The sequence below is a fragment of the Onychostruthus taczanowskii genome, unplaced genomic scaffold (genome assembly GCF_017590055.1).
Source record: "Onychostruthus taczanowskii isolate IOZ18803 unplaced genomic scaffold, ASM1759005v1 scaffold33, whole genome shotgun sequence".
Lineage (NCBI taxonomy): Eukaryota > Metazoa > Chordata > Aves > Passeriformes > Passeridae > Onychostruthus > Onychostruthus taczanowskii.
In genome coordinates this window covers 320,800-347,349 of record NW_024500683.1, presented here as the reverse complement: position 1 = coordinate 347,349, position 26,550 = coordinate 320,800, and the positions used below count along the sequence as shown (strand labels likewise).

Genomic DNA, 26,550 nt, shown 5'->3' with positions numbered 1-26,550 from the left:
TGAAATACATACAAAACAGTGCCTTCTGTAAGCGTCTCTGATGGATAAATGACTATGTGATGATTCATGACTTACGATCTAAAGTTGAGTACAACTAGAGGAAGAAATCTGCTTAGTGATAGCAGATGATCTTGTGAAAGGATGACCTAAAATACCTTTTTCAAACCTGTGCTGTGACTATTTCAGAGCTGTTGTTCAACACAACTTATTAGTGCTTAACCTGCAGCTTTGATGGATAACGAGAAAAAAACCACCATTGTGAAAAAAATTGTAGATGTCAAGGTCAGGGCAAACGTGTAGGAAGTTTTTTTTTTTTCCTTAAATTATTATTTTGGGAGTGATATTTTTTGACGAAAAGAATACATCAAACAACTGAATGAAAATGGTGTGGAATTAGGGAAAAAAAGTAACTTCGCTAATTAGATACGCTGGTTAATATTAGTTGGTTTTAATTTAATATTTTCCTTCTCTGCTCCTAGGCCCTGTGCTGTTGCATATGATGTAATCATCTATTTAAATACTTTATTTCTCTGACTCTTAATGCCTTTTGCCTCATTCTCACTGTTTGTAACCAAGCTTATAAAACTGTCTTCTTCACTTACCTCACTAGCCACTTGCATCCCTTTGATGCTGTCTGCTTAGCTTTCTGCAGGCTTGAGGCTCAATATAGACTTAAAACTACAAGGGCATCAATACCAGATATCCAAAACCAGACACAACCTCAAAGTTTTATCTTTTGAGCACTGAGACCTTCTGGTACACTTTGAAAAAATAATATATATTGTATTTAAGTATAAATAACCCCAAATGAATTCTACTGTCATGGGTTCTTCTGTCATGTCAGAATTCTTTTGAGGGGGAGGGAGTCTCAGGGTGGGGTTTTTGAGGTTAGTATTTTTACTTTCTTCATCCTTGCTTTAGTGGAAATAACATTTGCATTAAAATTTTTGCTAGGATAAGCCTGTTTGAAGTGCTTACTATTTCCACAGTTATTCTCAGACACTGGCTGAATTTTATTTTTATAGCTGAGTGCAGCTCGTGTATGTTCTGTTCTCACATTGTGCACAGATGCTTGTATTTCTGTTCTTGATGATTTAGGAATGAGCTAGAAATTAAAGAGTTGGTCTCACTGTTGAACAGTCTTCAAAGCCAAGAAAATATTTTGTGTCATTTCTAATGGAGTCATAGTGAAGTAACCTTTTTGTTTTCTGTTTTTCTAATGCAATAGAAATCAAAGGCGGAAGAGAAAATCAAATTGCATATTTGAAAATATCAAAACTAGCATTGGCTTTTGCAATTATCCACTCAAAACCACCAGGGAAGAGTTCCAAAGAATACACAGAGTACCTTGCCAGAACTGTATCCGAACAAGATTTTGGATGGAAAGGGAAAGTGGAAGTGCTGGAAGCTGAAGTTCTTCGATTACGACAGGAACTTCTTCTGAACAGGATCTCTCCAAGATTCTGCTTGGAAAATAGTAAGTTTCTCAAATAATTTCTGGCTATGTTGCAATAGCAGGGAACCAGCTTTCATCTTGCCTGTACCATTTCTTTTACCTATATGTGAGAGTCTTCAGTGTACAGTTTTTTGTTTTTTCCAAAATTCTGAGGTAGTGGAACACTTAATTCATTTGTAATGGGATTGTGCTTAAGAATTTGATGCCTATGCAGAATTTATATATTTAACCTTCAGAATCAATGTGTATTATACAAAAGAGTTGCAGACAAAAATTGTCAATACACAATGTTACTCTATAACCTTGGAAATATTAGTTTGTAAGAGCTAGTTTGCATTTACAGTTGGAACATGTCTTAAAGACATATTGCATATTTTTAACCACCCTACAGATTTTAAAATCAGAATTTAAGCCTAAAGTGTTGGAAGCTCTAATCCCTTATATGTGTAACAGGAAGGTATGGCAGGCCAAGGGACTGCATGTCTGTTGTTTCTGAGAGTGTATTGAGACTGTGGATACTGCGAATGTTTTTTATGGCATATGATAAAATATTGTGAGTCTGGTATTACTGGATTCAGGAAATCTTTTAGTCAAAGAAGAATAGAAAAAAAGATAGTCTCAAACAGCACTGTTTCTCTGACTTGTGCATGTGTAGTAAGTCATGCTCAGTTTGAGATATCAGTGGCACTGTGTGAGCTTGGAAATCAGGCAGTGGAGGATTTCTGCAGGCTCTGGGAAGATACTTTCCTGAGAGATGAGGTCAGAATGCTGTGGGCTGAAGAAACAAAGTTCACTGCTGAGGGCATCTCTAAAACCAAGATGTATAGCTAATTGCTTTATGACTTGAGATTTTTAAAAGCTTCCCTGGTGGAAAACTTGATGAGGCTTTACCATACTGCTTTTGTACTGAAACAGTAGCATCTTTATTGCCATGCCTAAAGATTTCTAATTTGTAATGTTGACTGATGGGGAGATCATTAGACTTCAGCTAGAAGCTCTAATGGGTTATGTATTTAATTGGTATAATAGACCTTTCTCTGCAGAGAAGTGATTTAATGACTATTCTTACTTTTTTATTGTCTGTATGTCTATTTTCTGCAGCCTATTGCAAACATGACATTTAAGACTAAAAGTAACTTTTAAGATTCAGTTTTCAACAGGTGTCTCATGTTTTGAAGAACTGGCTGCATATTATCAGGAGAAATTTATAAAGGTCTAATGTCTGGAGAGGATATTCTAATTTTATATTAAGCAGAACACAGAAAACACTACCAATTAGCAAAACATAGCAAACAAGATCAATTCACTTGCAACTTCTGTGTTCTAATTTTTGAAAGATTCTCTAAACTCTAAATTTTAATTGTGAGATAGGCAGAGAACACTATCCCTGGCAGATAACACCTCTTGCAAAGGATGTTAATTTTCATTACCCTGGTCACACTGAAGTTTGCTCACAGACTTAAAATGTGATAATCTTCTCTAATTTTAGCTGTCTTACACCTGCACTGTTTCTGCTGTGTGCATTCATGATTACAGTTCCACTGAAGACAAATGCTCGGTCTTGCTTTTGAGTAAAGGTATTTACTGGTAGCTGATGGAATATCTGCTGGTGAGATCTACACACTCCTTGGGATAGCAAGTTGGTGATGTATGTTAGTAGTAGAGCATCTGACATGTATGGGAAGATGGTTGTAGAAACAAGGCCTTTCTGAAACAGAGACCACTACACCACTGACATCTTCTGCCCCAAGATTAAAAAAAACACTTTTCTTGTGTGTTGTCTGCCAGTTTTGAATTTTTTCAAGCGTGCGGAGAATAGAAGCTAAAGGATGGCTACTGCTGAGATACAAAGGGACACGGATCTTGAATCTAAGTAAGGAGAAAAAGTGGTAATAAGTGGTGTTTCATCCTTTCAAGTGAAACTACTATGGATCCATCAAGCTGTTGTTATGGTTTCCCAGGTTTACCACCTAATATCACACCAGAGGTATGCTCTTTAGGGCTGAGGATGATTACTAGGATTGCTCTTAGCACCAAGTAATCTGCAGATATGGATCCTTTTCTTCCTCCACTCATTTCTCCAGCCTCATTTCTGGAGTTGGTGTTCTGCTTAAAATAATGCAGCCTCATAAAAATATTTCAAACCCCCAACCTTTCTATGGCTTTCTCCTGTTTTGATTAACAACTTTAGATACAGGAATATTTGGGTTTCACAAAATCCACCACCAGAAAATCTCATGCAGTAAGGATAAGACTGCATTTGTTCCTGTTGGTGCCTCCTGAGAACTGAAGAGTTTGAGTTCTTCAGCCAAGGTTTGCTTTGCAGCTCTATATTCTCTGCTTTGCATCCCAAATGTGGGAGCTTTTTTCTCCCGCCTGCTATTTGTAATGACAGTTGTAGGTCTTTCAGAGACTTCAGGAATGATTAGAAACTGCCCGTGGAGTTTTATTTCCCTGATTTGAGAAATCTGAGAGCTGTTTTCCCCCTCCATATACAGTTGAACACAATACAGATGTGCTAATACATGAAGCATAAAGAACAGAGAATCCATTTTTAAAAGAAATCATGCCTAAATTTCTTTGTTTCACCTGGAGAAAGAATTCTTTGTCCTCAGAGACACTAAAAAAGTTGTGGGTTCCTGACTTAAGGGGAGAAGCATGTTTTGCTGCAGGTAAACTACTTGGTGGTATAAGTTCTTACAGATTAATGTGTTTTTTATGAAAGTGCAGTGTTGAGTATTCACTGACTGTACTGTGTCTGGAAGGTTCTTATTTGACTTACTGTTCAGTTGTCTTTCTGGATACAAGGATTCTCTTTCTTGGTGGTGCTTTTGGCTGTACATCAATCATTTGTGGAGAAGGAGAAGCAAATCTTTTTGCAATTATCTGTTATTTTTCACCTTGACAGTATTGTCCTGACAGCTAAGTCCAAGGGTAGGAAAAAAAGTCAAATCTCATGTTAAATCAAAGTTTCATGCCTGTCTTTGATTCAGATTAAAATTTCACAGAAAGGAGGATAGAAACTTCTTGGTGTAATTTCAAGAATAAGCATTTAAGGTATTTAAGCATTCTGTTGTCACTTTGCTTTGGAGCAACAAGAAAAGATGAAGGTTCTTACAAAGCATTGATGAATTGATAGGTTCATGGATTGAAGCACCTGTCCTCTAAGACAAAGTCCTACACTCTTATCAGTTCATAAAATCAATGATCATATTATTTCTTGGCGGACTGTGTTAAAGAGCTCTGAAAAGCCTGCAGCTGCTACTCCAGCCCAAGAAGGCATAAATGCAGTATTCTACCCTTTTTTTGCCAAGCATGTATTTTAGGAATGACAATTTAGAGGATAGATGTTTATTACCTTGGTTGCTTCCAGCTGATACTCTTGAAGGTTCCAAATCGATTATCCAGGGTTTATGTTTAGCAAAACTTGTCTCACATAATGTGTTCCCTCTTCCTTAGCTTCACCTTCAAACTTAGTTCAAGTTAGTCCCTTCTTATGCAGTGGGTAGGAATTTACTGAACTGCTTGCTCCTCTAATTAAAATAAAAACCAGATTCTCTTCACCCTGTACCTTTTTAGAATTAGGTTGGCTCTTCCTTTTATAGTTCATTTACAGTGGAGTGTTTTCTGCAATGCCCTGGAGTTCCCTCCTGTTTTTAGCTTCCACAGTAGCACATGTGCCAGCCACCCTACCACAGTGTGTCTGTGTGTTTAGGGAAATGCTGACCTCTGAATCACACTGTGATTAACCTGAATGTCTCATTTTTAACTGTATTCTGGGGCTGTGTTCCACCTTTCAGGATACTGTCCTATAAATTCTATTCCGTGTCAAAGGTGCAACTTGTATCTCTTTTGGGAATAATACGCAGAGAAAACAAGAATTTTTTATCTCCTGCTTCACTTCTTAACTTAGTTAAGTGTGTTTCTTGAGACATTTAGTTGTACATGTGGAAAAAAGGAGCAGCTTCCTTTGTAAATTAGGATGAATGAAGACACTTTGGTCTCATTTCTTGTCACTGGGAGCTTTATAGAACTGGAGCTCGCCAGCTCAACAGCTGAAGGAAAACTGATTATAAACATTATATAGCTACAGTTTACCAGCAGCCTTGCTTTGGGACACAGAATTCAGCCTTCTCTTTCTTTCCACTTCCCAGTAAGTCATGGCTTGGGAATTTCTCATCAAAAGGGAGAGGCAGAAACTCTGGGTGCTCATCTTTCACCCCAGAATTTCCCTGGTAGGCAGAGACAGGATCAGGTACATCCTGCTTTGATGATGGCAGGAAAAATGATAGCCAGTCAAAATATTTTCTGAATAATTGGATTTCAAACTTATGAAAGGGCAAAGCTCTCCATCATACTTAAGTAATATAACTTGTGATGTTTCCTCTGCCTCCTTACATTAAAAGGAGTGGTGGGAGAACATAATTGATAATAGATTTTTTAAGCTCATTTTCAAAGAGAAACCAATCAGATGAATTCAGAAAGGTCAGACCAAAACCTGAAGATTTCCTCAGTGGGTATGTTATCTGCAGCCTCATAAAGGAGTGTTCCTTGTCAATGGGGTTAACAGCAGTCCACATCTGACTGAACAGTAATGATACAAACACATTAGTCTATTAGGGGAAATTATTTCCCTCCACAGAAGGTAGATGAAATAGTGTGAAATGTTCACATGTGTTGCAAATAGCACTTGGCAACAATTTTAGTTCCTAGGACATGGTACTAAGGTAGAGGACTACAGACTAGAATTTCCAAGTTATGATGGTATGTTTAAGGAAAAGCTATTTTTTCAGGTTGCCATGTTTAAATGAGCTGCTGTTACAGATTGCTGTGTCCTGTCATCACTTTCCTCCTCTGGTGTTTGGAAGGAGTACAAAAGCACAACAATTGCAGAGGAGCTGTCAGCCTCTGAGGGGTATCTTCTACTTCTTGCCTTTTCTACCTTCCTTTTTCTAAGGTCAGAGGATTCTCCATTGGGCAGCAGTCAACTCTTAATTTGATGTTGCCATGGAAGACAGTTCTGATTATTTTTTCAGGTGCGTAGGGATGTGATTTTTTTGCATAAAGACATTCTACCTCCCTACTTTTTGCTTCCCCGTCCCCCCAGATAAAAATAGGTGTCTTCCTCTCCGTTCAGATCCATAAGGGCAGCTTAGTGTGTCATCTCAACATTTTTTCTCTAAGGCTTAGGGGTGTCAGACAAACAGTACTTCAGAAATGTAATTTGACATCTGAAGTGTACTGCCATGCATCTACCAGTGGTAATAATGCAAGTAGGCAGCATGGCAAGGAATTCACAACCTAAGAAATATTTTATGTTTTTATGAGAAGAAAGAAATTAAAGCAGATCTGTGAGATGGCCAGAATGAAGTTAAATTGTGTTAGCACAGATTTATAGGAATATGGCTCTTGGAATATGATGATGAGATAAATCTGTTCTCTATAATTGTATTGACACAATGGGGAACTTTATGAAAGCTGAGGCCTTTTCAGGATAATTAAATAAGTTAATTTGCAATCTGTAAAAAGCACCAGCTGGAGTGTAATGATTCATTGAAATCTCAGAGTACTGCTCCTCCCATGGATAACCGGTCTGTTTTCGTTGTGGAAACTTTCTCCCTTCGAAAGCAGGTGCTGCATGTCTTATCTGATGGCATTGCAACAGCTGTTCTAAGCACATACTTGGGGCAAAACGACCCAATAAACAACACTTTTTTCCCAGATTTCTGTGTAAGGAACCCATTCAGAGGCAAAATCAACTCAATTTTTCCAGCAAGAGATAGAGTTTGTTATTATTTTATTAATTCATTATAAGATGTGTAGTGATTATTAGAAATAAGATTCATAAAAGCAAGTGGGGTTCATAGTTTAGTGTAGATTATTTTCTTTTCTTCTGGGTAACAGAATGATAGTTTTGGGGAAAACTGAATGTATATAGTAAAAACAGGTTAAGAAGTGGCAATTAGGATCCTTTTGCCTTTAAGTCTGCTGTGGGAAGCTAAGAATCAGTCAGTTTTTTTTCCTGGAAATACAGAATCACAGAATGATGGAGGTTGGAAGGGACTACTGAAGATCTACTTGAAGATCATCCAAGCCTCTTGTCAAGCATGGTCATCTAGAGCCAGTTGTGCAGGCCTGTGTCCAGACATTTTCTAAATATCTCTGAGAATGGAGATTTTAAAACCCTTTTGGACAACCTTAACCCAACTCAAACTTAAAATCTAGTTCCTCAAGCAGATCTTTGTTTTCGTCCTTCTGGATATATAGACAGAAAAGCTAAGCATTTATACCATGTTGTATTCAAGAAAAGCCATGTTTTTAGGAAGGTACACTTTAGCTGACTTCTTAAGGAGTCCACCTCATTTTAGCCTTCATCTCACTACGTTGCGTCCAGATCATTACAGTCTTCATTGGCTGCTATTTCCTGTCTCTTAGCAAAGCCCAGTTTGTTTCATAATGAGCAGCATTTTTAATAAGATATAATGCTTACAATTTAGTACTACCAGTTCAGTCAGGTAGTCTGTTTAGAGATAAAATTAATTCATTTAGTATTTTGAAATATCCCGTCTGGCTTAGAACTCACATTTCAGTCACATCATTGAGATGATCAATATTGTAAAGCTTGTCAGATCTTTTGTTGTCAGAGCTGCTTGGTGAGCATTAACTGACCCAAATCTGTATGTTTGTCACCTGGTTATTTACCCTTTCATATCTTTACTGCAAGTTTGCTTTGTTTGACTTGAACTGCAGAAGATTTGTGTTGTCATCTACAGAGATCCCTGAAAAATGAATGTTTATGTCCTCAAAATCCTTCTCAGTTCTTACTGAATTCTAAACATTTAGGTGCTTTATGTAAGCAAAATCCCTAACAAATTGAAGTATATTCTTCTAAGCCTTTAGAGAAGCACTTAAATCCTAGCATTGAGCAATCTGAGAATTTTACATAATCAGTCCTATATTCATTTCTGTGAAATTATCCCTAAATGGGATAAAATATGTCAGCATGCACCTTTGGCATTAAAATGCATAAAAAAGCACCTTGCATTCAAACAAAGGACCTTTCTTTTCCAAGCCAGTTACAAAAAACCCCCATGGAGATACAGAAGCAAAGTGTGGGATACAAGACTTCTATTCTAAGACTTCTTATTTGGAGAATTCGAAGAATATCTTATAATAATATTTTGGAATTATTATTATGGAATAATGAAAATAGAAGTTTGGCTTGGTTGCAATGGGGTGCTAAACACATAAGAGCTCATGAGGAGGGGAGAGCTGTTTTTTCCTCCACCAGTCAGCTTAGTTAGTAATGAAAACAGCAGAATAGAGGCAGAGTTACACATGAAAGAAAGGCAAAGAAAACGTATAGGATTTCAAATAAGAGAATAAACTTGATACATTGTTAATGGAACGTGCACTTCAAACAAACTGATCAATGAAAATTAAATGAAGAGTAACAGAGCTCTGAAAATGTAGATGTGGACATAATTTCACTTACATTTTCATTTCCTTTTAGAGGTTATTGACTGAACACCTACTTGAAAAGCAAAATGCTATGAATGTCTCATTTTTAGTTGTCTCTTGTTTTTTCTTTTAGAAGTGGAACTGAGAGTATTAACTGTAACTGAGTTTTAAGAGATCTTTATGTGTCTGATGTCAGTGGTTTTGATTTTCAAGTGATAATCCATGTGTCTGCTCATGAAATGAGGGAATATAAACAATTTCTAATGCTTGAAACTGAAGTAATTTTTTCTTTGCATAATTCAGATCATGTCTTCACTTTGCTTCTCACCTCTGCCACCTTCAAGCCAGTTTTCTGTTCTGCAGTCCCTGTTGATGGTGAAACTGCAGGTAGATTAAGTTTTTCAGAAGACTTGAAGATCATTTTACCATTTCACAGTAATTTCATCAGTTGGGGACCCTTCTTCCAGGTTTTAAATGTAGAACTACTTGTAGCATTTGGCCTTTCTCTTTCCAGTGTCCTCCAGTCTGAGGCAGCCACCAGCACAGTGTCTTAATAAAGCATCTTCCACCACCCCAGCTCCTACTACACGGATCTTATACAAGCTGCCTCTTCCTATCTGCACTGGGTAGTGAGAGAATGAGTGTTGGAGATGGTATTGACTTTGGTCTTTTCTAGAGCTCTGCCTCCTTAGGACTAGCCAAAGGCTCCCTATTCTCTAACCATGGGGCTGATTGGCATCTCACTGCCCTGATGAAAGGTGCTGTTTTGTGGTCCCACAGCAATATGTAAGTTCAGAGTTTTAGTGCCTGCACACCTTACTGACACGCTGTGCACTATGTAAGTCACTCCCCCACCCCTTGAGTAGCTTCTGATTTTCAGTCCATACTTTTTCTGCAGTAGTGGATATGTGTAGAGGGATGTGAGTTCTTCAGCCTTGGCACCCCAGGGCTCTTTGTGGGACCACATCTTGCTCTGTTCTTTGCTCAGGAGCTTGCTTTGTTTTTTAGCTCAGGATCTCAGTTTAGTAAGGAACTTAAGTACTAAATAGGACTTAAGAACTTAAATATATCCTGAATTTGATGTGACAAATTTAAGGAGACTGTAAAATTGTTCACGACCAGATATTTCATTACTTGTAGTATTGTAAAATTTGTGGTCACTTTATCACGCATACTAAATTTTCACATTTCTTGTTCCAATACACTTAGAGTCAAATGTTCTTGAAATTAGTATTTAAAGATCCTTGTTAGTCTGAGGCAGGCTTAATGCAATTTCTGGTGTTTTGTTGGGTTTTTTTACTTGATAACCACATGGTGGGAGCATCAAGACTGCTTTCTTATTTGAATAGTAGGTAAGTACAAAGTAATGAGTTTAGCTTCTTTCAAGAAAAAAAATTATAAGCTATTTCTAGACATTTAGAGGGAAATAATGAGTATTTCCTGGTGCATTTTTTTTTTTTTTTATTACAACATAACTGCCACCTCCTCCCCAAATGACTAGAACATGTAAATGGCTTAACAATTTTAAGCATTTTGTATTATTCATTTAGCTAGAAATAAACGGATATTGCGGACTTACTGTAACAGGGTTTTCTGGAAGCTCATTGTGAAACAGGAGTTTGATATTGCAGTGGCTAGGAACCTAACCATAAATGCAATATTGTCTCCTAACAGAAGGAGTGTTTCATTGAATACCCTACCTCTTTTATTTGGGAACATCTTAAGTTTGGTTTCTATGGATATTGCTGTACTATTCTTCCCTTTTTCTTCTCATTACTTCACCTTTCTTTCACCTCTTCAGTGTTTGGCTTTTTTATTTTTTTCCTTTTACACTTCCACAAGAGAATCAGAAAACATACATATGGGGTTTTTGCACATAGTTCTTGCTTTGCTACTTCTGACATTAAATCCTCATGAGCAATTTTCGTGTTGTCCCGCGGGATTGAGAACAGGAACAAAATAACCATATAGTGGAACTCACAGTAGATGGAGTCCTTGGAAGGGCATATTTTCCTTAAATGGCACCAAAAACCACTTTTCAATTTTTTTTTCTTCTGAAATGTGTTTTGCTCAAAACCCTAGGGAGAGAAGACATGAAAGATGGATTCCTGTTCTTGTTAGTCAGACCATGGGAAGTGTGCTTTGCTTCTTTGCTTTCTTTCCAAGTTTGGCTATGCAGGACATTTAGAAACAATGTTAATCTATAAAATGCCAGGCTGGCCTTAAAAGTCCAGCTTCTCCTACCTCCTGGAAATGGCAGTTAATTTCCCTAAGTTAGCTCTTTTATTTTAAGTCAGTTGGTGCCAATACTGTGCAATTTCAAATATGTCTGAATGTTAAAAACATGAAACTCAACTTTATAAATAAATAAACCATGTTTCTAGTTTTGATCTTGGTAATAGTACTTTCATTTGTACTAGTATGTTTTCAGAGACTGAATTGATGGTCAGAATTTAATTTGAAATGGTGAATTTAATGAAGTCCATGTTAAAATTTTTGAGTAGTGTTTTATTAACATACAGAATACTGTAGGTTGCTGCTTAGGGATGTTTTCTGTGTTAAAAATGCTTTTTTAACTTGCTATGAAATACCTATTTCCTGTGTGGCCAAACCATCTATAATTTCTTTTAATTAATTTAAGAGGAGTATGGTACTGCGTGGGATCCTTGTGGAAAATGAACAGTATAGGCAAGTTTTCCAAGACTGAGAGGGGAAGCAGTTTGTGGCTCTGCCCCAGTACGCAGGGCTGGGCCAGGAGTTGGTCAGATAGGGTTCAAGCTTTGCCTCATGGCACTGAGATGTTTATGGGTGTTGGTCTTCAGTTCTCTGTTTTGACTGTGATCTTTTGGCATAGATAGCATGTAGAACAGGTGTCTTTTGTCACCTAGAGCTGAGTTTATGTCAAGAGGCATAAATACTTAAATGTATTTAATATGTGAAATGGGATGAAAGAGATTCTGCAATAGCACACGGAAGTAATTTATTGGTGTGAATGTACTGTATACTTTTGTAATGTAGTTTGTGTGTCTTTGAAGGAGATGGTGTGAGATAGGTGATGACTGAAGAAGCTTTTGATTCTGAATGTTCCTCTTTGTTAAATAATGAAAAAATCAAACCTAATGTTCTTTTCAACTGTGACTGTTGTTAGAATTTCCTGCCTGACTGGGGAGAGAGAGTATACATAAAGAAGAATATTTTATTTGATGCAGTTATAGTAACAGACTTTCACTGCCTTTTAAAAGCAGTCTGAGTTTTTGAGAATAAAAGCAGTGAAAATGTTTGAAGGACCAGAAATTTACATGCATTTTCTTCCCTGGAAATTAATGGGAGTATAGATATTCACTTAATTTTTTTTTTTTGTTTATGTCTACTTAAATTATGTCTAGGAAAACTTAAAATTTCTGATGGTTTTAAACTCAAAATTCCTGTTCATATTACTGTGAGCATAAAACATTTTGTTCACAAATAGACATTAACTTCTGAAGTGTTTGACTTTAATTTAAAAATATCTTCTTCCACAGCTAAATTCTAAGTTCTAAATTGGGAAGTTCTTGGGGAGCCAACATACACATGTATTACATGAATTTTGCATGGAAGCAAAAAGGAGAAAATATATATGGCACTTTCAATAAGCATGTATTTAAGCATTGCACAAATGTAATTTTCATGTTTGCATTTCAGGAAAACAAGATACCTCTGCTGAAACTCTTCTGGGTCAGGAATCTATAAACCCTGCAAGTTACTCAAGCCAGCTAGAAGACTCTGGATGTGATGTCTGTAATGACTCTGCATTTGATTCTTTAGGCATAGCTTCAGATTTTCACCAATCTGAGCACAATGTCAACACTTCTAAACATTGGTTGGAAAGAGTTCCCCCGTTGAATCTTTGCCATACTAGCAAGGAGCAATCTCTGACTGCTCCGGTGCATTTTTTGCAACGTTTGCTTGAAATAAGAAAACTGTCAGAAGGAGGAATTCTTCAAGCAGACTTCTCAGAGCTTGAGAATGATTCTTTCACCATATGCAATTCAGTGTCTCAGTTGCTTGATGGACTGATTTTTTTTTACAACAGTCCTAAATTCCCAGCTCCAAGTTTTCTTACTGAAGGAGTTTGTGTTTTGCTCAGTTTAATAACAGATACTAAATTATCAAATCATGTTTTGAAGAAATGTTTCAAGAAGATAGAAGAATTTAAGAAAAATTTAATTCAAATTATTTTAAGAAACAGGAATGTCAATAGGGTAAGTTAAAACTTTCCTTCTTTCATATCCCACTTCCATATGCTATAATAGTCTCCTGGTTTTATACACTTTTAAAATACCATTTTATCTTATATTTTGAAGAGCACCAGAGAATTTGTGATTGTTTTTTTCAGCAATATGGATAATAAATGCTCTGAAGCACTTGAAAAAGTTCTTGCTCATGCATGCAAGAACTTCTAGCCTATTTCCAAGTATAGGACTTCTAAATAACTGATAAAAATGCAGTTTAAAGCAACTTTATAGATAATATGCAGGAAAAACACATTGTTTCTCTTGCTATATGGCGATATACTTAGATATTCATTCATATGTAATGAACTTCTTTCTTGAACATCTAAATAAAATAGTTTGTTTGCTTCAGATGTCTATCATTCTCTAGCTACTTGCAAATTTGTGTTTTAAAAATATATAAGCAAATGAGTGAAGTGTTAAAAAATAAACAAGTAGGACTGACCTGCATTTTGTTTGTATTCATCAGTGTGTGCTGTTCCTTGTATCATCTCGTTAATGTCCTTATTCAACTGAAACATCCCTGGTCTTTCTTCACAAGATGCCCTACAGGTAGTGAATTTCATTGCCTGTTTTAGGATTTTTAGTTTTTATTCTGGATTTTAGAGTATCCTGGAACGACATGATGGTGGTATTTTTTGGCACTTAGATGTACCAATTTAGTGTCCCCATGTAGGTAATAAGAGCAAATGATCTGTAATCTTTGGAGCCTAAAGAATGTTTACTGAGTACTAGGTCCCTATTCTAGGATAAATTTTAAAGTTGCCTCTCTCAAAATGAGAGCCTGGACATCTGGTATGCCTATGGATGGATGTACCCATTTGTCTTGATTTAAAATGCATCTAATTCACTGTGTATTGAGTGTTTACACCAGAACGTGAACATCAAACAAGCACTGTCACCAAATTAAGAGGGCATTGGGTGAAAAGGATGTACCTGTATTTTGGTTAGGAAGCAATCAGATTTAAATCTTTCCAAGACTAGACTATTGTGTTTCTAGTACCAGAAACATTTCCACTTTAATGTCAGCATGGTACAAGACTCAGTTTTTAATTGGACATGTTCCTGGTCAGTGTTTTGAAAGGATACGACAATACCTTCCATTGGCATTCCATGGCATCAGGAATGGAGTTATACAGGTGTGACTCATTTTGTGTGTGTGTGTGTGTATGTGTGTGTGTGTGTGTGTGTGTGTGATCACTGGATACAAAAAAAAAAAAGTTTGAACAGTCTTTAATTGATGATGTGGTGTTTCCACCACTTCCCATCCTCTTCCTGAATGGGAAGTCAGTAAATAATTGAAATAAATTTAATTGTGGAAGGGCAATCCAGAGATTATCCAGAGATAGATTTTCTCTTGATTGGAGGAGTCTGGCAAAGTCTAAGTGAGAGGTGTCACATTTTAAATGGGAGAAAATACACTGATAGATCAGGGGTGTTCCAGGCCTGCAAAGTATTTTTATGAATCATTCAGGAGAGATGGAGTATGTCCTCATAATTTGAAAGAAGCATATTTTCTCTGAATAACTTCACTAAAACAGATGGCTTTTTATGAGATGTGTTGTATCTTGCTTCCACCAAAATATTGACGTAAGAGTCATTACTACTGGCAGCCATTACTTCAGTCAAACAGATCCAAAGAGTTTAAAAATTGTATAAACCAATTACTAAGGGGTAATCTTGGAGGTTCCCAGATTAGAGGTTTGGTTTTCTTTAATCTGAATTCAAAATGGAAATAAACATGTAGCATTCAGAATTAGTAGTGTAAATTTTATCATGTGCTGTGTACCTGATACCTCCCAGGGACACTTTACGCAGGTGGCTATTGAAATATCACAATTATAGGTTTAAAAAAATATTTCCATTACTTACAAGGCAATCTTCTGGAAAGAGTCGCAAACTGTATGAATTTCAATTCCAGGATAATACTTAAATCCCTCCAGCATAAAAATATTAAGAATTTTGTTGTATCTAACCTTACTGTCAGAAAGCATTTGTATGGACAGCCATGCAGTGATGTAGTATTTGACACAGCTTTACCTTTATCATCCTCATCATTAAAACTGTCAGGATCTTTCAAGAAGGACAAAGAGAAAACACCTTCAAAAACCTCATAGAGAGAAGTGGCTGTGGATTACACTTAATTAATTAATTACATCTTCAAAAGCAAGCTCCGATTTTTTCAAGCAAGTTAAATAACTTTAAATAATCTTTGAGAACTGGGAAAGGAATCATTCTCTACCTTAGATGTAAAGGAATAAAAACAGCAGCAGAATTACTTGCTGTAATTGTAGAGTCCTATTGTTTGAAATGTTTCTAATTATAAAGCATTGGAAGATGTAAGAACCAGCAAAGATATGTGTTCAGAAATTTTTTCCTGGATTCAGCTGCCTAAAGCTGCCTAAACTCTTGGATAGAGTCTGACTTGAAACTCCAAACTGACATAGGTATCAAAAAGAAAAAACAAAAAAAAAGTTGATCAATTAAGGTATGTGGCAGAAAAGAAAAGGTTATTTTACATAAAATATTAAATTATTTATATCAAATAATTAAAAATAGCATTTTGAATTCCCCTTTTTAAAATTTTCTCTTTTCCCCCCATGTTTGGAGAGCAGCTCAGAAATATGCACATAGTTGTTAGACACATAATCTTTTTGGAATAAACATTCTGGAAATATCCCAAAAAGGAACCTCAAGTCACAGCTGCTCAAGGTGAAGCATGAAGTTTCAGAGGTTCAACAATCTGTGCAAGGCCTAACTTTGCACCTTCTGCTGGCATTGTTTTGCATCCCTGTATGGCTGCCACAGAAAAGTTTTTGAGGATCCTCTGTCTACCTCTGGTACAGATGAGCTGTTGCTTTCATGCAGCAAAATGTGTGACAGTCACTGCTGATCTTTGGTGCAAGTCCTTTGTTCATCACCAGGTTTTGAGTCCCCAGCACTGACACCTTGGGGGTTTGTAGGGGTGTGTATTGCCTTGCCTTTGCAAGTTGTTCATTTGTGTTCAGTCACTCCACTGACACACTCTGCTATGTCAGCGGAACCATTGTTTTATTTATGTAGGTTCCTTTCAAATCCTGCTTTCAAGCAGACCAAAGTGTACTATAAAACTCTGTGAGATTGTACTCAGTTGGCAGAGCCACTGGCTCTGGCTTTCAAATGGACTCTACAACCTGACAAAACATGGGAAAACATTTTGCATGGAAAACTCTGGTAGGAGCAATGGTATGTAATTACAGCCCCAGTGGAGTAGAAGCTTCAGAAAGGAAGCATTGAAACATTTTTTTGTGCTTAATCTACCTGCTTGGGATTTGACAATGTTTGTCTTCATCCACCTCCACAGAGACACTGCAAAATGTATATTTGTCCTGTTCCCAGTTGCATCGCTCACTCACTGGCACTGCAATGTGCCTGTTGTGTTGATGTTTGTGTCCGTTGTCCAGAATGTGTTTGAACAGGGCATCATTTCTCCTGTATCAGAAGAATACAACAGTTGTATGGAGGCACTGGGGATTCCCAAATCCCTGTGCTGTTTAGTGTAGCATATGTGCTTTGTATTTCTGGTGGAGGTTTTGGACAGCTCATGGCAGTAGAGCACTTCAGAGATGACATCCTGGAGCTTGCCTGGAAGCCTCCTGTGGTAAATCTGGGCTTGCTGTAGGTTCATAATATATGGAATTAGCTTTAAAAAGTCAAAGCCGTCTAACAGAAATTAAGACGCTTTATATGTGACATATTTACATCTCTTGTCTATACAGCTGTGTGAAACTTCAAAACAGTTATTGTGAGGGAATTTAGAGTCTCATTCATTACTTTGGAGATAGAAGAAAAATAGGTTTATCTTTAGCCTCTTTCAGGGCCATTCAGTTGTGTTCAAAGCTGTTATGGCTGAGTATGTCACAGGGTTCTGCATTACGTGGAATTTCTGTGGTGTGATCCTTAGTGGGGTCACACAAGTTTGTCAGCACTGTAGACAATTTCATTCAGTGGTTATACTTCTTTTAGATGCAGTTGATACTTTAATTCAGAGCCTGGCTAATGCATCTGTTACAGGCCAAGATCCTGGCCTTCACCCTGGGCTTTTTTACAGAGATCTGTATGTATTTCTTGGACCTTGTATTTTAAGGAGTTAACCTTAAAACACAAAGACACTACTTTTGGGATTCTAAAGTTGAGCTGCTTTGGGCTCTTGTTCAACAAATACCTCATCTGTCTGGCCCATCTTTCTCATAATCTCTTTCAAGCAAGACCTAGAAAGGAGATGTGTTTCAGTGGTCTGTTGGTTGTTTGCTTCTTCTCATGCTATGTGTAAAACATCAGTACTGACTTTGAAGATGATGTTAAGTCATGAATTGCCACTCCAGTCATACAATACACACACAAACACACACAAAAAACGGTTATGTGATATTTCTTTCCTTTTTTTAAAACCTTTTTCTTTTTCAGAAATTGGCTACCTTTAGGATAGTTGTTTTGAAGTTACTAGCATTAACTAGTTACTAGCATCTGGAGGGACATTAAGACATCAACATAGTTTTAGGAAATTCTCTTTGGGGTTTTACTACCCATTTTAATTTTTCCTCTCATGTTTGATCTAAAAGCAGTTATGTAAAATTTCACCACTGCTCAAAATTGATTGATTGATACTATTGATAACATTTAACAGAAAAGCAAATGCAGGAATTCTGAGTAGTATTTTACTGCCTTTACTGGGTATTTTTGTGAGAAAGAATTCACAATTCTTCATGAAAATAACAAGTTGAAAAGTAACACATTGAAAAGCAGAAAGAGAAATGTTTAAATCTCAGTGGCAATTATATAAGGAAATGTATATGTGTGCTTGTGCAGTTAAAACAGCACACATTCATCAGAGCCATGGTTTTGAATGTTTTCTTATTTAGGATACAATTTATATGATTCATTAATGACTGAATTTTCCTGGAAGAGAGTAGTCATAAACCTACTCTGATGCTTGAATACATGCAACAGTATGAATTTAATACATGCTACAGCTAGATGTGGTTGACAATAAATTTCCCCAACTGTGTATAGGTTTGCAGTATCTTTTGTCAGCCACAGCCAAGACAGGACTAAATGCATTGGCTTGTAAGAGTCTTTCCTGCTTAGGGACAAATAAGTTCTAGAAATAGTTATTCATGTCACTGGTGGTTTTCAAGTGTAAAATGAGTTCAGTTTTCCTAATTAATTGAGTCCCAAGGGGAATGCTGTGGGTGCATTTTCATCCACCAAAAGGTTTTGCTTTTATAGGGGAAGAGAACTTCATTTGTATGAATATTAAAACATGTCACCTGGATTTTGAGGTCTAGTAAGAGTCAATGCTTGAATCTCTCGATTATTGAATTAAATTTTCTCAGCAATCTGTTGTCCTTATGTAGAGAGTTAAGTCAAATGGTAATCATAATCCATTGTCTTGAAAATTGCTACTGTCTAAAGCAATCACCAAACTGACTGACCCTCATTTACTTCAGTAAAGTGGATCATAGAAGTAACTAGACAAGAAAGAATGAAAGAAAATGTTGTCCATCTTCCTCTTTCAGCCAGCCTCAGCTGATACAGATCATACACTAAAGGTACAATTATGGAAGAAATACAGGACAAAATCAAAAGATACTGAGTGGGCTGAAACTCCCCATCAGACAAGAGCCTGTAGGCTTAATGCCTCTTGCAAAAAGACTTAGTCAATAGGCTCCCCTTGACTAGGGACGTGTAGTAAATCCCAGTCACAAGGTTCCCTTTGTTGCCACAGGTTTTCAAGCTGCTCATGGTTGTTCTTCTAAGGCAGCTCTCCACGCTCAGTCCAGCTCTTGAGGCAGAGAGCAATCTCTCCACTTCTCCTTCCTCCCCTGTCTGTTCTGAACACTCTTTAGCCTTCAATAATCATGCTCCAGTCATGGGATTTTTCCCATTGAGCTTCAGTAATGGCAACAAGGTTGTAACTTTCTAGCAGCACAGTGGCTTCCAGCTCCTCCAGTTTTTGTCCATGCTGTGTGCATTGGTGTAAAGGCACCTCAGCTGAATTGTCAGCCCATATCACCTTCCTAGAGGAACACCCATGAATTCCTTTCAGACTTTTGCCTCCCTGGTGTTTCCCTGTTGGCTTCTGTTACCTCAGGAGTCCCTGGCTCATCTCATTAAGACTGCAAGTGTGCTTCAGTGTGGCTAGCAGGTTTCAGAATCAGCAGCAGAGGATCCTCACTAGCACCCCATGGCTCTAATCTTTGCATATCACCCCACAGTGTGCCAGGGACAAGCCTGATACTGACAGCCGGCAGCAGAAAAGCCAACTGATGGTTCTACTGGAGAACATTAGGTTAAGACGGGTGGAGAAAAGCATGAACAAGATTATGAAAGAGGGTAAATTTAGCGTAGGTATTAAGAAGAAATTCTCTACTGTGAGGGCAGTAAGATGCTGAAACTTATTGCCCTTAGAAGTTGTGGGTGTGCCAGGCCTGCTGCTGTTCAAGGTCAGGCTGGATAAGGCCTTGAGCAACCTGGTCTAGTGGGAGATGTCTCTCCCCGTGACAGAGAGGGTTGGGACTAGATGATCTTTAAGGTCCCTTCCAACCTTTACATTTCATGATTGTATGATTCTGTGAAGGGGGAATGGCAGAGTAAGGGCTGGAGATGTGGTCTATAGAGCAAAGAATTGAAATAATATGTATCAATTTTCGAGACTGATGGAAGAAATATTGGCAAGTAAACAGGAAAAGAGAGATACATGAGAACCATCAATTAACAAAGGTAGCAATGTGAAGATAAAAGGAGTGCTAGTGTTCTCTGTATAAAAGTGAGGTTTTCAACTGGCATTGATGATTAGGAGTGGAAGTCAGGTTGGAATAAATGGGCAAGGGTAATGTGAAATCAAAGATTAAAATAGTTTTGTTTGTAACACTTCACAATTTGAGGATTCCTGCAATAATAATTTGCCTGTCCTCTATTGCCAAATATGTAATTTTTTTCTTTTTTTTGGGAAAGAGAGCTGTTATTTAGGACAAAAACTGTAAATTAGCAAAACAGAAAGTAAGGTGCAGCTGTCACAGCTGCATGGTGTAGTGAATCACGCAACTCACAAAGGAATTGAACTCAGAAATTTTAGATATCCACTATTAAATAAAATCTAACATGCTGATAAATGAGTTCTAAAAAACAAGTTCCTTAAGTTTTTTATGCTGTTTCCTGGGAAACAGGGCTTACAGTGTGTATGCTGTCTGCTTTGGTTATCAGTCATTTCCTCCGCAAGTAACTTTTGATAGTCAGCCTGAAATCACTTGGAAAGAAGTGAAAGGTCAATAATACCTTCAAGTAGGTTTTAAAATCTGTAGCTGGGTGAAGGAGAGACCAAGTTAGTATGCGTGAGATAAGCTGAATGTTGGCATTATACATTCATTTTGGCAACAGCCACGTAGACAATGCACACATCCTTCCCAGCTGCTGTCACAGCATTGCCCTCTCTTGCTCTGCATCCTGAATAACATGGAAGACAGCAGAACCTGAGGTGTGGGAGGAGGGCTAGGGAGAGGCGGTGAAGGACCTGAACAATGAACCAGGCTCCATTATTTCCTGTTTCTAATGGTATATTTTTTACAATTTAGTTTTCTCTGACTGCTTTTACCTGACAATTTCTAAAAGGCATTGGTTTTATTTCATCTACAACGTTAAACAAGCCCAAGGGATTAAAAGATTTCTGTTCCTTTTTAACAGTGGATAGATTAGAGAGCTGAACATATGCTTTTATCTTTAATGAAACTATGTACTATTAGATTTTTTTAATGTTTCCAGAGCATAATTAGCAATACATGAACATTGATGTACAACAAGGTCTTACTTTTCTTTGCTATTTGCAGATTCATTGCTTATATGCTGTATTGCTTATATGCTTATTTGTTCTTCATGCATTTAATGCATACAGTCTGTGAACATTATTTTAACCTTCTTTGTTGTCTCTTATTTTCTTAAAATATTCTTATAGGAATGTAAGAGATTTGCCAAGATACAATATAAAACCAACATTCTTTAATAAATCAGTGGGATTTAAAATAACAGTGTCAAAATTTATTAAATATAATTTAAAATATATTTTAATTAATGTTACTGGGAAATATTTTTATTATAAGGATACATTTAATAAGAATATTTTAAAATATTAATAAGTTCACCAGTGGCATTTTTCTGTGCCATTGATTCTCATATCTCAGGTACCCTAAGTGGCATCATTACAAAATACAAAATACCTACTTCTCTTAGTAGAGGCTGAGTCTTTAAATTTCAAGATCCCTTGTTATCTAGTCTTCCAAAATTCCAAGTAGAAAATGTAAACTCTTGCCAAACCATAAAAGATTTGGAAATTTTGTGAAAGATTCTATTTTAGTTAAATCTCAGCTGCTAATACTTTTTGTAGTAATAATTACACCAAAAGAAATTCATTGCTTCATTATCTATCAAAAAAATTATGTAAGCAAATAGAAGAGAGCTTAAACAGGAACAACAATATTCAAGTTTTACTGTGATCTTTGGGAGAGGTAGCCTTGAAAAACTGCTCTGGATTGCCTAGTTTGCTTGCTCACCAAAGGCAAATTAGCAAGTATACTCAGTGTTATTCTCTGAAAATATAGAACTGTAAAATTTGTATCCCTCCTTAATTTATTAAAAGAAATAAAAAATGAATGGTAACTTTACTGAAAAATGTGCCATTTTTTAAGCATTTTTAAAACCTTGAGTTGAAGCAGTTGTACCCTTGGGAACACGGGTGCTGTCAAGGCAGAGCTATCCAGGTTTTTCAAACTTGTTTTTAGTAGATACTGTGGAAGACACTTTCAAAATGGTAATTTCTACCTTATTTTTAGAAAGAGGACTCATTGTTTTGTTAGGAAGGGTACATATTTCCAGTATATGAAAGTCTCATTTTAATTCATATATCCTCAAAGCATATGTAGGTGCATGCATTACATTATCCCTTCACATCATTTCAATTGTTCAGAAACTTATTTTTATTGCATCTTCATTCACATTTCATATTTATAGACTCTTTGGTGTATGTGTTGATGAATGATTTCAATTACACAGGTTTTCAAAGCTGTATGTGTACAATTTATAAATTGTTTTTAATTGGAGGAGTTTACTTTGTATCTCTGCATGGAGATTTGGTTCTGAACTTGAGACTTGTATGTCTTCTGTAGATTTCTCTTGATACTTGTTTCGGGATTACATGCAGAAGTGAGATGATTGAGAGCAAAGTTTTCTTAAAGTTGGATTGTTCTGGCTGTGCATAGGAGTCTCATGTTGCGCAGATGATAACCAAGCTGATCCAACTCTACCAGCTGGAAGAGGCTGGTAAATAGACATTGCATCACCTGCTGATCAGGCAGTCAAGCAAGAACTGCACATGCGAAGCTTCCTAATTAATGGGTTTTACAGCAAAAGATTTCAGTCACCTCACTGTCCACTTACCCAGCCCAAAATTTGGTCAGTGACAATTTTACAGGAGACTGTTGAAAACCATAGTAAAGTCAAGGTAAATGTCTCCTCTAAATAAAATCGTGCTGTCTGCTCCTGGAACACCTTCCTGTCTTTTGTGTGTTTGGAAAAGTTTTCCAGCAGGATTCATCCAATGCAAACTTGTAAATGATGGGCAAGTATTTTTATTCACATATATATGTGTGTACATAGGTATATCTATATATGTATATATATATATACATATATATATAGATACATAGATATTTGTCTGCATGTGTATACACATGTGAGTTGGCTGGAGGTATAATCTAGATTGTTAATAGGATGCAGTAATCTGTTTTGAGTGGTTAAGGCATCATAGTTATTTTTAGGCATACAGATTTGTGTAAGAATAGCCTTTTGTCAGTCAAAAATACTCATTTGCAAAGAGTTACTGAATATTAATATTATAGCGGGATACACATTTATATAAAAACACAAATTATTGTAATTGTAATTAATGTGTCTTACTTCTTTTTCCTTTGAAATATCCCAGCATATTTACGTAGAGAAAAATCTTGTGTACTTTGTAGAGAAGTATGTTTCATTACATAATAGCTATTTATTTCAATTTCAGGGAACAAAGAAAACAGTTTGTTTTTGGGGTTGTTTTTTTTTTTTGGTTTTTCTTTTTTTTTTTTTTTTTTTTTAGTAGAAGAAACTGTGGCAAAAAATTACTAACATAATTCTCATGTAAGTCTGCATCACTTCTCTAGTGATTCCGGAGAAATGCATTGTTAAAGAACAATATGAAAGTGAATTGTTTGAATTTGAAAATACTTGCAGATACATAGCGTGTCTTCTAGGTTTTTTCCTGATAACTATATTGACAGAACACCTTAGTACAACTCTCAGCTTACATGTTTGAATTTCAAAGAATTTGTTCATTTATTTGTCAAGCTGTGAAAAGCAGAACTGTATGTGCAGGGTAGTCACCAATTTGCTATGAGAGGAGATAGGTATGATGACATCTAATCCTGAAAAGTGGTGTCCTGGGGAGTTCACACTTTTGGAGAAGTTTGTTCCTGTGACAGTTTCCTGTAGTGTTAATCTTGTGAGGATGGATATCGATTTCTCATAGATCTCATATGTCTGTAATCAATACAGTTTTAAACGCTAAAATTTTGAATTGGTCTTTTATCTTTCACCATTTTAATATGTAAATCCTCTTTCTACTTAAAGTGATTGTTTAAGATTAAAAAAGACTGAGATGCATTTTGATTAAATTTACTGTTATTTCTCTTTAGTTTCAGGCACTGCATTCTGTATCACAAACGCTGGGTTTGCTAGGAAGGAACAACATACTAAGAAATTCTTTAATATCCCTTCTCCTCTCAGGAGTCCGTCAGTTTGCTGAGCAGTTGTTGCAGGCTCACCAGGTACTGTCATCTTTTCTTTTCAAGAAAGCCCAAAGAGTGATGGTGGGCAGTGTTTTGGGTGTATTTATTTGTTTCTTAAAATGTAAAAAAAAAGCATCATTCTACAGAATATTCAGATTTAAGAACTCAGAAAGTGCTAGGAGCTACCTTAAACAGCAAATTCAAAAAGAGAGGCATGAAGTAAGAAAAAATTCCATACAGAAAGATAAAATTATCAGACTGGATAATAAATAGACTGTATAGGTTTTTAGATCATACTATATAATTTGCAAAATACTTGAAATAATGAGTTAGAGGACTTAGTACAATGTATAAATTGTTGACAATGCAGGCAATACAACTTTGGTATTCGGCTAAACAAACGATATAACTTTGGTATTCTCTCTCTAGCTCATGTAAAACTGGAAAGTCAGCTGCTTTATTTTATTTCAGAATTAGATTTCATGTTTCACTTTATTATTATTTCAAATTATTAATTTTCATGATGCAAAAATTATCCAGCACATAGTATTTTATTTAGTTTGTTACAATGAGTAGGAGCTAAAGAGCAGAATAAAACTTTTGGTAAAATTTATTTTTAAATTAAATTATTTCCAGAAAACTACTGAGGAAAGAGAGAGATAATAGATGTTCCTTCAACATTTGAAAAAGAGATATATGAACTAATAGGTGTTTCATAGATTTTTCATACATTTGTATGTGTTGGTATGTATTTTATGCAAAATGTTCAGCTTCACTTGGGATTGCAACTTGATTTTACACTATCATAAAAACTTTTTATGTGGTGGAAAATAAATTTATTGATATATATCAAAATCATTCACCATAGATTGATTTTGTAGTGGTCTAATTTAAGAAAAGGCTTAAGTGTTGCTCAAACAGTCTTAACTTTTCCTCTCTAGGATATGATTTAGTAGTAAGTTTGGACTGTTGGAGATGGAGTATGTAATTGCCAACCCAAATTTCTAGTATGTTTGAATCATATTCTGAAAATGCCAGTTTTGAAAGAATCAGACAATGAGCTGTGCCTTATTTTAGTTATTGTTAGCATACAAGATTTATTGATGGAAACCAAAAGTCAACAGACTTTTGACAATTGTAATGATAGGGCAGAGTGTAATTTAAAACAATAATTATTTTTTTAAGTTTAAAGCAGCTGTTCATTTTTAACATTATTAAATCTCACCTGTTTAACAGAATTAGTCATCTTTCTTTTCAGAGTTTTGCCAGTGGCAACACAGAACCTTTCAGTTCCCCACAGTGATGTCAAGCTCATACTGAGCTTGTCAAGCTCATATTGTGCTTTGCTGAGTTAGTTACTATGGAACTGCTTAACCTTGCCCTACTGTAATTATTTTTATTGCTTTCATATTTGGTGAAGCCTCAGGAGCTGGGCATCTGTCAGTCTGTAGCTGACACTCAGTAGGACTTTGAATACTGCAGTACATGTAGGGAAAGTAACTGAAGTTTTGATTTTCTTAGCTTGTGGTGGTGAGTGTTTTTAAAGTTCATGCATTCTTGCACTTAGTCCTAATAGATGTATTGTGTTCATTTACAAACACTCATATATTTTGTATGTGAGGATATTCTGGAAAGAGATCACAATAGGACTCAATTGTGATGCCCTGATTTATGAACTTGCTTCCAAATGTTTCTGAATTTGTGTAGCATGACTTCTGGTAAATATGATTCTAAAAAGGATTAAAGTATTTTTTCTTGTATTGTAATCAAATCTAATGATATGATATCTGTTTGAAATAAAAAAAAACCCACCAGCTTTAAAAAAAAACTCTTAAATTAGAGTTTGGAGAAAGACAATACTTCATATAATCAAACTTCATTAGCTGACAAGTATTCTAATTGTGTTTTGTTACTTAAGGAAAACCACTGTTAATTGCAAAGAGTATCTCCCATTTAAAGCAATCAAATTAGAGATTCTTAATTTTAGTTATGATTAGAGGTGTGGAAATACATGAGGTTTGTTTTACTTCATTGTTAGTTTTATTGTTGTTGGCATATAGGAGAAACAAAGAGTTATCTAAGCATGTATCCAGGTTAGTTTGCAATTAATTTTTGAACATTTGATGGAAAACAAAAATTGAAAGAAATAGCTTATTCATCCAAGCAAATTTCTATTTTATTTTTTATAGTAATAATTATTTTTAATTGAAGATAGTTTTCAACACTGACTTGGAATAAAAACAACATTCCTTTTAATTTTTCTAAATGAATCATCTAGTTAGCTCAACATTTTTAATTTCCTCATTAAGACGTGAGCTAAGTTCCAAGTAGTTTGCCAAATGCATGAATTCAAGGATGTGCAACTTTATATTCCATCATGTCTTCAGTAAGAAGTGTGCTCAGCTCAACCCCTTGCAGGTTTGTGTCTACATCTTTGATAAATATTGAAAATATTTTACTTTTGAGTTCTGACTGATTTTAGAGAGTTTGTAACTGTGTCCTCTTG

General features: G+C 36.1%; 1 protein-coding gene across 1 annotated transcript in view; it reads left to right on the top strand.

The window, feature by feature from the left end:
• The window catches only part of MEI4 (meiotic double-stranded break formation protein 4), a 68,216-nt gene that overhangs the window by 8,083 nt on the left and 33,583 nt on the right, over positions 1–26,550 (top strand). The window contains exons 2-4 of the mRNA XM_041410695.1: positions 1,229–1,477; positions 12,599–13,158; positions 23,952–24,083. Of these exons, the coding sequence (XP_041266629.1) occupies positions 1,229–1,477; positions 12,599–13,158; positions 23,952–24,083 (941 nt within the window). The remainder of the gene's footprint in view (positions 1–1,228; positions 1,478–12,598; positions 13,159–23,951; positions 24,084–26,550) is intronic.